This window comes from Erithacus rubecula (genome assembly GCF_903797595.1).
Source record: "Erithacus rubecula genome assembly, chromosome: 1".
Classification (NCBI taxonomy): domain Eukaryota; kingdom Metazoa; phylum Chordata; class Aves; order Passeriformes; family Muscicapidae; genus Erithacus; species Erithacus rubecula.
The window spans coordinates 18589505-18601568 of record NC_136658.1 but is presented as its reverse complement, the minus strand read 5'-3'; the positions used below and the strand labels follow the sequence as shown (position 1 = coordinate 18601568).

Genomic DNA, 12064 nt, shown 5'->3' with positions numbered 1-12064 from the left:
AAATGCAATTTCAGTGTCTGCCTGATTGAATTTTGTTGTAATTTTAATTTCTCTCCTTTTCAAACCTTTCTCTCATTAAAAAAAAAAAAAATAAAATCAAACAGTCAACACATATAATTGAAGACATGAATAAGCAGTGAGATCCAGTCACCACTCACATCTATCAATCCCCTCGTGGCAGTGACATACATGCACAAAATGAGTGCAGCTGGCTGAACTGGAAACATTCAGCAAAACATCTTCAGAGATTCCCTCTAGAATGACAGAAGGCAGGCTGAAATAGAGTGCTGTCATAGCCACATAGAAGGGAAAGCTGCACCACATGTTTCTCCAATAAAACACTTCCCATTATCTCTGTGAGGTAAGAAAAGGAAAAACTGATTGCTCACCACAGGGCCCTAACAGCTAATATCCTAATATCCAAGTAATACACTGTGGAACACTCCTAGGAATGCTATTCCCACCTGTGAATATTGGTTTGATGTCTCAGCAAGGAGATGGCACACCCAGCTACACTTGGTGAGAAATTATTTTAATCTAGATTCTCAGCAGGTATAAAGACCTAACAACATTTAACTTAATTTAACATTTCATTTTGATTAAGTGATTTGTTATGTGTCTCGGTGGGGGACATTTTATCAGAAAAATGTTTATTGAATACTCCTGTATTTCTATTTAGAATAAATGTTAATCAAATGATTACAGGATTCATTCTGTTTCTTTGCCAGGTGGCACTCTAGAAAAGATTAGGGCTCTTTTGTCAAACTCCACAGAAGTCTGTACCTCCCTCTCTCTCCCTTAGGCAATGCTTCACTCATTTGAAGATACCACCAATCAGGCCACCCTAGGAACTGCAGAGAAATTTTACCTCCTCCCTTTTTACTGGACAGCTAAAACTCCAACAATGAGCAGTGAGAAGTTTTGTTACACTCAGAACTAATTGCTGTAATAATGAGGAAAAAACCAAAAACCCACCACAGCATAGGAATAAAGAGCCTACATTCATCAAGAGAACCCCTCTCCACATGCATTCGTGCAACATCATTGAATGTTTAGTGTCCACATTCTTGAAACTCGGTATCTTTGATGATATACTTGCCTTCAGGTAAAATGTACGCAAAATGTGATGGCAGAAATAAAATAAGTAAAAGCAAGTTCATAATTTAAAGGAAGTCACAAGAGGAAAAATTACTCACAGGCTGACTGCTGTAGTGATTACTACATCAGCAAAGTTAATGTAAAAGACTCTCAGCCTGACACAGAAGGTTGTTCTCTTTTATGTTTAGCTTATATATACTTTGTTTTTTAAAATTCTGCAATGGAATGCAGTGCTCAGTTTAGAGAGTCTTTCTATTGCACTAGAAATCAAAATAAAATGACAATTTTAAAGAAACAGCACAGAGGGGTTTTGCCTTTGAGATAAAGCAAATCTTATTCACTGTTAAAAGAAGAAAAATTCCAGAGTGGATAGGCAAGACATTAAGATTTCATCTATCAGTGTGAACAATAATGTCTTCCCAAGAATTCCAGTGCCATTTTTCCATTTTTTAACCAAATCTCTTTTCAGCCAGATACGCAGAACTTACCAGTACAGTCAAATATTCAGACACAAACAATCAGATACTGGAAATCTTATAAGGCAGATGGTTACATGAGATTTCAAGGCTAGGTCAGTTTACATAAATATCATGGATTTATTTGGAACCAGGTCCCAACCAAAACTCCAAACAATTTAATCATGACTATTTTAGTCATACATAACACTAAACAAACAATTAAACCTTGGCGATATAAGAACATTCCAGCTCTGTGATTTTGTGTAGCCAGAGACAAAAGATTATAAAGCTCATTTATTTTTTGTTCATACAAATGTAATCAGAATTTTTAAGAAGGGGCTATCACCATACCAGGTATTTATTGATTTATAGTTAGACTTTGCTAGAAGTGCAACATCCATTTAATGTTAGAAAGTGACAAAATAAATAGTTTGAACTGTGATTTTTCAGACACTCAGTACTGTGCAAATTGACACATGAAGTTGATTATATTGTTTCCTTCTTTACTGCAAAGTTTACTTTAACGTAAAAGACACCAGCATATATAAAAAATGGAAAGAATGACACCAGTGAGAGTTACCAGTTAAGTTTGCAAAGCACTTTCTAATTTAGTTTTGACTTTCACGTGATTACTAAAATTCACTTCTTTTACTTAAAACTTTAAGTAGAATGACTGAAATGAAGAGTGAGAGGCTCAGAAGAGGGAGAGACTAAACAGCAACAAATCATTCCAGTTTAAACAAGCTTTTAGCATGCACTCCCACAGCAGCAACTGAAAAGCATCTGAAACTCAAGAAGTGTTTTTGCTGTTATGCATTTTCCTTTAAGAAATTCTGCTATGTTTAAAATACATTTTGTATGACACTTGCAACACAAAACATGACCTAGATGGCTAAATAATAACAGAAGTTTGTAAATAGGCCACTATCTTTCTGAATTTGGGGTTTTAAAAACTCTACTTCCACATGCTATACAATATAAAGACTAAGTACAGACTCTTCTCTGCTTTTCCCTGTTTTTCTTTTTGTTTTTTTAAGCATCAGATAAAAACAAAATAAAACACAAAACCTGTGCTACTTGCAAGTATGACATCAGGACTTTTAAATCACAGGCAAACCAATTAAAACAATGCTAGTATGAATTTGTCATAGTTTTTAACTTAAAAAGACATACCTTCTGGTTTTAAATTCCTATTTTTGTGTGTATCTGAAAGGGTGTTTGTTTCTCTATACAACACACTCACTAGAATATTATATTTTACTGTATCCATAAACCCTGCTTTCATTTAACATGGAAAATAACAGATTTTGTTCCATCCTCTGACTTTTCTTCCTAAAGAACTGAAAGTCCAATTCCACCTTTTTTGACCCCCAGCTGCAGAGATGTTCTAATCAAAGCAAATACAAAGAAAGAAAAATCTACATAGTAGTCTCTCTTCACACCTGGACAGTGAATTTTGACAAATCTGTCCCCTTATATTTGTTTGAACACAGATAGGCAGAGAGTAAACAAACCTTTTACTCTCTTGGAAATAATGCAAAAGAGGAACTGAACATGGCTGTGCAGCAGCACATCATGACTTTGCCATCTCCCCTCATCAACTGTCTTCCACTGGTGTCAGAAAGAATGTTGAGAAAGGTTCCACCAATTGTGCTTTCTGATGTTACACAGTTTTCATCATTACATAAAACTAATCATTTGAGGATTTTTATTTAGATATTTTTATTTTAAATTCTAGTGGTAAGGGTCTGATTAGAGATAACAGTCACTTTCAAGAATGCTTCAAAATTTCACCTTTCATTTTCAGTCCACAAGAATGTCAGTGAATACTTTTGCTTCAACAAGGGATTAGCATTTGGGGTTATCTTGAAGGAAATACATAGCACTCTATTGGTTTATGCTCTTAATATGTAGGGAGTTAAGCCAAAAGAATGGTTTGTTGAAAAATATCACAGTAAATTTTTTTCTTAAAAATTTCATAGATACAGAAGACCACTATGTGCCCCAAAAGAGCAAGCAATAATCCCACTGAAGCAGTAAAAGATATCAATGCTCTTTGAGAATATTGCACCTCTTATTCCAAACTCATTTGCTCACAAAACCAGATCTTCCAAGGAATATCCCACTGAGGTCAAACTCACACTAGAGAAAATCCTGGCAGCAGAACTATTCCATGTAGTTTCTATCTTCTGACTCAGTAACACATTGAAACAACTTTTATTATGCAACATTTGTAGAAAAGCCTAACATCCACATGGAGATGGTAAAATCTGAGGCCAAGAACAGTGACTCCATTTCAGGTTATGGAGAATTACAAATTCAAACCTTGGTGGGATATTTACTGACAGAACTGAGTTAAGAGGCTAATGACAAAGGTTAGAGGTTAGCCACCAAGAGCAGTCTTGAGGATGATTAACAATACACTGCAGCATGTCACAGTACAGAGAATATGCCAGATGAAAAAGCTTTGAGTCAGGTAGATTGCCCCTGAAATAGGCTGAAATACCAGTGAATCTGTTGCATGCTTTTTAAGTCTTATACTTCTATCTCAACATGAACTTGCTAAGCATGGGCTGCTTTCTATTTTTTTCTTATTGTACATTATCAAGTCATTCAAGTTATTATAATAAATTAATAGTTGTTCTTCTACACACTGACTAGAAATATGTATGGATCTGATCTTAGAATTCTAGATATACGCACCATGGTCACGTGGACAACTGTTCTCATCATTTATACAAATGACAAGCACTTTAGTCCAATAAAGGTAAAATTAATAAGAGCACCACTTAAGTGACTTTTTTTTTCTTCATTAACTTCATTGTTAGGCTTGATTGCAAAACAGAAATCTGGTTATAGGTATATACCTATCTTTGATAAGATGATACATTATTTGACATAAACGTTTTTAAACTAGCTACTGACAATATTTCACTAAAACAGAGTGCACATTAAAGGTAATTCCTGAGAGGAGGAATACATCAGAATATATTCTAAACATAGCAAGACAGCAGTAGCACACTGCCCTAATTGTAAAACTAAGTTAAAAACTTTGTTCAAACATTGAATCAATGACCAAAAAGAGAATTCAGCTATACAGGAGAAAACACAGAATTGATGAAGGCATGGTGGTGAACACGATTTGCCTTGAATTTCCAGCTGGATTATACAAGATGTAGGCTTCTCCTGAAGTGTTCTTCATTCCCACTGCACAATGGGTGCTGCAACATCAGTGCTGACACATCACATAAAGATAAAATCTTTGGTAAAATGGTGCCAAAAATCACTACATCAGAACACTTTACAAGCTCATCCAAGATCAGCTCATTTCTTCAGTTTCTCACAGTATGAAAATATTTGCTTCTTTTTTTATTGAAAGAGCAAAAGCTAAGCCTAAATCAACTTTTATTTCTGCTGAAGAAAAATCTGATCAAATTTCATCCTTGGACATTTACTAACATTCCATAAGTGCTTCCTAACAAACATTAACAATTTTAATAGTGTTTGAAATTCTGGTTGGTGATGAAGATCTGAATTTTTTTCATAAGAAATTTCTGATGCTTGTAAAGGATTAGTCCTTTTGTGAGGCATGAAACTTTTGTAAAGGTATGAAAAATGTCATTCTGCCTACATGGTATTTATTTTTAACATAACTTGTGTTTGACATCCAGTTTAATTGTGTCAGCTAGAGTTTTCTTATGAACACCTGAGTAAGAAAATTCAAGTCTAAATTAGACAGCTACAAATTAGACAAATATTAGACAGGCAAAAGAAGTGTTCTGAATAATGAAAAAAAAAAAAAAAAAAAAAAAAGAAACCCAAAAAATCCCCAAGAAAACCAAAAAAAACCAGAAAAACACTGCATTTTAAACCCAAAAGATAACAGTTGCAAAACAGCTGGAAATGTATCCCATGGGTGCAGGTTTCTTTTTTAGTCTTACAAAACACTGCTCTTTTATTGTAGAGGAGGAATATAAAGAGAACACAAAAAAGATAAAGTAGGGAAAACATCTGCATAAGCAATTTAAATAATTTTATTCTTCTACCAAGGGTTGGCTAAACCAGAACAGTGCATTTAATTGAGAAGTTCTTCTGCACTATGACATCTCTTGAAACTGCTACTTGGTGAGTCTTCCTCAGTTTCCCACTCACTGTGCCACCCAGTAAATGCCAAAAATATTGACCTAGAAGAGATCCTCTTTTACTTACATTAACATTAGTGATAGCAGTACATTATTAGTAGCAGGAAGCAGTTTTAGTGTTAAGACAAAATAAAGGAAACAAAAATCAAATATTGTTAAGGCATCATTCCCCCACCTCAACACAACAAAATACTTTTTACACTTTTTCAGTCAGTTCTTAAGTAAAATATGAATGAAATCACAGTAGTAATAAACCCCATTCTTTCCTGCTGTTACCTGTCACTAGCACAGTTACTTGTTGCTGTCCAGTCATGCTGAGGGTTGACTAGGATGCCCCAAGAGAGAAACACAGAGGTTGGGCTGAGAGTGCCAACCACCAGCTGCAGAGGCTTCTGTGTCTTGTTCCGACCTATGTAAGCAACATGTAAAGTTAATTTCTCTCTCCTGCATTATGCAAAGGAATGTTTTTGCAGTTGGATAATTAATTAAATGAAAATATACTTCTAAATATACTTCTCTTTCTTGAAGAGAAAGGTACAACAGTTCTCTATTTTTCATGCTTCATATTTCTAACATATAACTTACGAAAGTTGCAACTACAGTGTCCATGGTCACTTTTTCAATCAAATATTCCAGTTAAAACTAGTTTTTGAAAATGATCATTTGGTGGTTTAGATATGCTTAGCAGAAAAATAAGCTTTAGGTAGATTAAATTAAAAACTCTGGCTATCTTGGACTGTATCACAGAAGACATGACAGGGTCCAGGACATCAAAAAGTCTCCATAGTTGTGATAAATGATAAATCTACACATAACAGGTATTTTCTAGAGCATTCTTAAGAGTAAAATAAAACCTACAAAAGTTCTTTTGCTTTTAACTGCAGGCAGATCTGAGTCAGTGTCTGTATCTGCAGGATTTTTCTCTTTTAATTACCAACTATATTGAAATCAGGTTTTGCATGATACTGAACTTCAACTTTGCTCTGTATGAAGGAGTAAAATTTTTGTGTGGAGAAATAACTTATTTTAAAGGAAGTTTAAAAGCTAATGGATGGAAATGAGCAAATGATCTAGAGACTCTATTTTGAACCTGTAGTTTATGGATTGCTACAGGCCCAAGGAGAATCTCTGGTCTTTGAAAGATGATTGACTACAGGAAATCAACATATTATCTACTCACATTGCATACTTTAAAAATGTAAGGGATCTGTACCTCCTCAAATTTACAGCTGACCAACATTTCCTGAAAGTTTATAAGCCACTGATCTAAAGGGTTTACTTCTCCCTGTTTTGAACCAGATTTGACTAAGTTTCTTCTCATGCCTTTTGAACCCTATTATCTCTCCAGTTAACCAGCCCCAGTGGCAGTCTGATTTGTATTTTCAATCAATATGTGTCTATATTTAGAAATGTTAACCATGTTGGTTTTTACTTTATGTTGATGATGAATATGTTGCCACAAAGTCTACATGAAAAAACAATATATATATATATATATATATATATATATATATATATATATATATATACTTATATATATATATATATATATATATATGTTGCATCTGAAAGGTAAATCCCTTTCCAAAATCTTTCCAGACATATTGGGCTATAGCTGGCCAAGAGGAAGAAAACATTTATTCTAAGCATTACCAGGAGTTAGGAAAAAATATATGCTCTAAGGATCATAGAATAATTTGGGTTGGAAGGGACCATTAAGGATCTGCTGGTCCAAGGCCCCTGCCATGAACAGGGACATCTTCAACTGGATCAGGTTTCTCTGAGCCCTGTCCAACCTGACCTTTAGTGCTTCCAGGCATAGGTCATCAATTTATTTTTTGCAACAGTCCTGTCATCCTGAAAGAAGCCTCCATATTAAAGTACAGAATTAAGTCTCCATATTAAAATAAGGAATTTGGAACTAACAGTATTAATGACATGATTGAAGTCATACAGAAAGACTTTTAAACTGATGAGAATAAAATTCATATTTCTGCTCTGCTGTGTATAGATTCAGCTGGAAATATCACTCTTTCCATAATTTCTTACATCAGCAAACTTTGTAGTATTGATACAGACATAGAGACATACACTACCATTTTCCAATGAGAAACAAAGAGCATCAACACATCTATGGGTGAAGGAATCTTTACTTGTAGTTTGGGAAGAATAACTTCAATGTCTTTAAACATCAGAAGTTAGTATTCTAAATTTCAAATCTCATTTGTAAGAACTGTATGCAAAATATCTTTAGGTACATTTTCATTTTTTTTACATCATATGTGTGACTATTTACTAGAAAACAGTGTCCTTCATTTTACCCTTCCACATATGGAATTTGTGTATCCCAGTCAGATGCCTACAGGCAGAAACATCTTTTCAGAGAAACCCAGCAAGAGGTTCTGTTTTCTTAAAAATATTTTAAGAAAGAGATGCAGTAATATTAAAATACCTGAACAAGATTTCTTGTTATTTGAAACACGTGCTGGTCTTACTGAAACCAAATACCGTGGCTCTGCATCTGCAAATGAATGAAAAAGCAATTAGTACAGATGTGCTATTTACTTGGAAAAGAGATTAATCTGAAATTAATAAGAAAAAGTCAATTAGTCAGTGATTCTTGACACATTATCCATTCTTTGTGATCTTCAGGCTGCTTTCTTTAGAATTCATTGAGTCAAAATTACAAATGCTTTGATTAAAACAAAGGTTGAGATGTTTATTTTAGTTTGGGAAATTCCTCTTGAGAAATAAGATTTCCCCTTACTCTGAAAACCAGATGTCAGAGATTTCTGCCCAAGAGAGCCAAGCTCTCTTCTTTCTTAAGTGCAACATGGCAGAAGTTGTCTTAGGAGATTCCAGCATGATATCCACAGGCTCACTCTATACCAACCAAAATTATTTTTATTTTAGCTTAAAAAAACCCAGGATTACTCTACATAGAATTCTTATTCTAGTTTAGATACATTCATCTAAATGTTTAACTATAAATAAGAGATTGAATTTCCTGTGTATTTCAGTGCAACAGGCACCTTGAATTCTACCAGCTAAAAAGAAATCATTCCATTTTCTCTTACACCCACATTTCTGTAAAGAGAGAGAAAGGAAAAGCAGTACCAAAAATATCCAAAGCTTGCTGTACTACTGAAAGGTTTTGCCAGTGTGGGCAAAACCGCTGTAACTTAACTTTACTGATTCTGTGCATGTAATTCACTGGAAATTCATTCTATGGATGTATTTTAATTGTTTAATTAGTCTTTTTAAATGGGTTCCACCTGCACCCAATAACCAAGACAAGCACTGAAAACAGCTGTTAAAAGTAGTGTGGAAAAAACAATTAGTTATAAAAAGGAGCCCCAAAGGGCAAATGCCTCTTCATTTAAAAAAAAATGTTTTTAATATTTAGAGGGGTACAAAAGTGTGGGACCTCTGTAGCCACTTGGACACTTTTTGTATTGAGACTGAAAAGTAGAAATAGACAACACTTTAAAATAATTTGGTTTCCCTCTGTTTTAAACCCATCTGTGAGACTCTTATAACTCTCACAAAGTATTCAATAAAAAGGACTATTTTAAGGCATGACCTAGAAAGTTCAAGAATTACAAAGCCAGTCTGCAAAACTCCAAAAATTTATGGTTTTATCAGTAAAATGTCCAAGGATTATGAAAGAAAGTTATTCAAGTACTTGGAAACACTTTTTCCCTGCTCCATAAATGGGAAAAATTAATTCTGGGCTGATATCTAAAAATTACTTGTGTAGCAGTATAGAAATAGATTAACTGCTAAACAAAATATGGCAATAAACAGACTGTTAATGCCTCACTGGACATCTCAACTACAAAACCTGGCAGGTTTCAGAATTCATCAGTTCTAGCAGGTGTTTTTGTTCTGTAGCAAAATGTTCTCTGTGGAAATATTTTGTGTTATATGATGCTCATCAAGATTTATTTTGGTGACTTTAACAAATGTTGCCTTAATAAATTATACAACACATTCTCATTTTCCAGAAAATTCATGGCTCTTATGACTGTAATACAACTACAAAAGGAAGTATTTAGGAAAACAGGCTGAGACTGGATGTTGACAGAGTGCTGTTAGAGGCAAGTTTAAAAAGCACCACTTCTCTAGAAGCATTGAATTTAAGATAATATTATATTCATTTTAACTGAAATCAGAAAATGAAATTGTTGAACATATCCATTCCATACCTGGGATACAACAATAAATTTCTGTTCTTTTCTTTGGATATATCTTAATTTAGAAATGTGATTCCATGATTCCTGAGCAGAACCATGCTACTATACAGATGTTAAGAGTAGAGCAACTGTTATTTAAGTTAAATTCATTGGTTTGAAGCACAGTATCAAGGCATTATTCATGGACTGGAAAACACGTGCTTTGAAATGCTTTTATTCTGGCCAGATATATGTTCTATATTCAAGGCACCTCAAATTAAAAAAATGCAGAGAGCTTTTTCAATATCATGTAATGAGCCCTGACTCATCAGAAATGGGAGTTCTTTCTTATTCTTCCACTGAAATTCAGCATTTCTTTTAGTAAGTTCAGAAGACTACTGAGTGTCCACACTGATTCAGTCTTCTTGCTGAGAAATGTGACTATCAGTCATCACCACAATGCTGAAATCATCTGATACTACTATGACTCAATTCATCTTCAGGGTGTTAAAACATTGCCTCACCCAACTGTTAAATTCTGTCAAGTTACAGGAAATATTTCATGATAATCTGTGTTCTTTTATGATGCCTATATCTTCATAATCCATTCCACAGATCCATGTCTATAAGAAGCAGGGAGAGGTGAGTAACACAACAGAAGAAAATGAAAATTCTGTAGAATATCTGAACTTAAATAAAACCATAATTTACTTTGCACTAATTCATTTAATGCTTAAGAGATAAATTGCTGAAATAGAAGGTAGGTAGGAAAATGTGACAGTCACAAAAATATGGATGTTTTCTGGATGTAATTATGATTCACAGAACAGATCAACTAATTACATGAAATATATTTAAGAAGAGAAGCTTGTTTGAAAAATAAAATTATAACCTCAAGTTAGAGAAAACTACACAACCAAATACAGACGATCCTGTTTGGAACTGAATATTTCTTGTTTTCTTTGAACTGTATTTATTAAGAAAAAGATAGTTACATATTAAAGATCAGTGTTGAAATGTCTGGACATTGATGCATGAATCCAACATTTGCCTCCAAAAATCATTTCAATGTTAATCAGTATACAACAGAGACATATAGGATAAAGATACAAAATATAGGCTTGTCTGACTCTCATCTGTGAGGATCCACAATCTCACAAATGAAGCAACCCTGCAAAACAAGGCAAGATTTAACAAGTTTGAAATACATTTGCAAATTTGTTATGAAAATCTTAGTGGCTCTTTGATGCCAAACACATTCTTGGAGGTCTCCTACTCTAAGAACACTTCTTTGAATCTATTACTAACCCCCTTTATTAAGGCTAGAACTCCTTTCAGAACTGAAATAAAGTCCAAATAGTCAGCACCCCCAATTCTTTAGCCACAAAATACTCTAGGAAAATGCCCACGTGTACCAGAGAAATGCTCCTCGATAAATCCACGCCTGACTCTTAGTGGTATAATCCCCCAAACATGAGCTAATATATTACTAAATAAAGTTATTAAAAATTTCTATTACCCACCTTAGTAGCTTATGAAGACAACCAGAATGCAATAAAAATACATGCCACTGGCATATCAGGTTAACATAGGAGAGCACTTACTTCCCCATGCCATGAGCTAGGCTATCAAATCAATGGCAGCAGGCAACTTACACTACAAAATGCTAAGAAATTCTGCTTTTGTTCAAGCAACCTATTCAGGGCCCGGCCAATATGCACTTGAAAGCAAAACAATGCAAGAATGAGCTGACTGATGAACTCAGAATAAATCTTAAATTAGTGTTACAAATGTATCATTAGAATTCATGGACCACTGCGTTCAGAAATCAAAACAAAGTATTTTTTGGCTTCAGGCTGCAAGTCCTTAATCTGTATTTAGGGATTGCTAAAGACTTAAAATGGGATGTTGTTAAGGGCAAAGTTGGAGGAAGGGGAGGATGGAAAGTATTGTAGTATAACAATCATGGGAAAAGAGAGAAATGGGACAAAGAGGCTGGCATGAAGGAACCCACTGCTGATCAATGCACTAATCTAGAGGAGGGGGCATCTGCTGGCCCTCTCCAGGCCCTCCCTTCCACTAGGCTCAGCTAGCACTAGCAATGAGAACCTGCTTTCTGGTAAGGCAGCAGGAGGCAACATAATGCTGAATTAACACTCACATTGTTTGGCATCTGGAAAAGCATGCAGAT

General features: G+C 34.5%; 1 protein-coding gene across 35 annotated transcripts in view; it reads right to left on the bottom strand.

Annotated features, from left to right (window-relative positions):
- Positions 1-12064, bottom strand: part of ABI3BP (ABI family member 3 binding protein) — a gene marked incomplete at its 3' end in the record, with an annotated part of 130275 nt that overhangs the window by 92017 nt on the left and 26194 nt on the right. For all 35 annotated transcript variants that reach the window (XM_079302282.1, XM_079302286.1, XM_079302291.1 and 32 more), the window contains exons 3-4: positions 8151-8219; positions 5975-6107 (exon numbers count right to left, since the gene is read on the bottom strand). In XM_079302282.1, coding sequence (XP_079158408.1) covers positions 5975-6107; positions 8151-8219 — 202 coding nt within the window. The remainder of the gene's footprint in view (positions 1-5974; positions 6108-8150; positions 8220-12064) is intronic.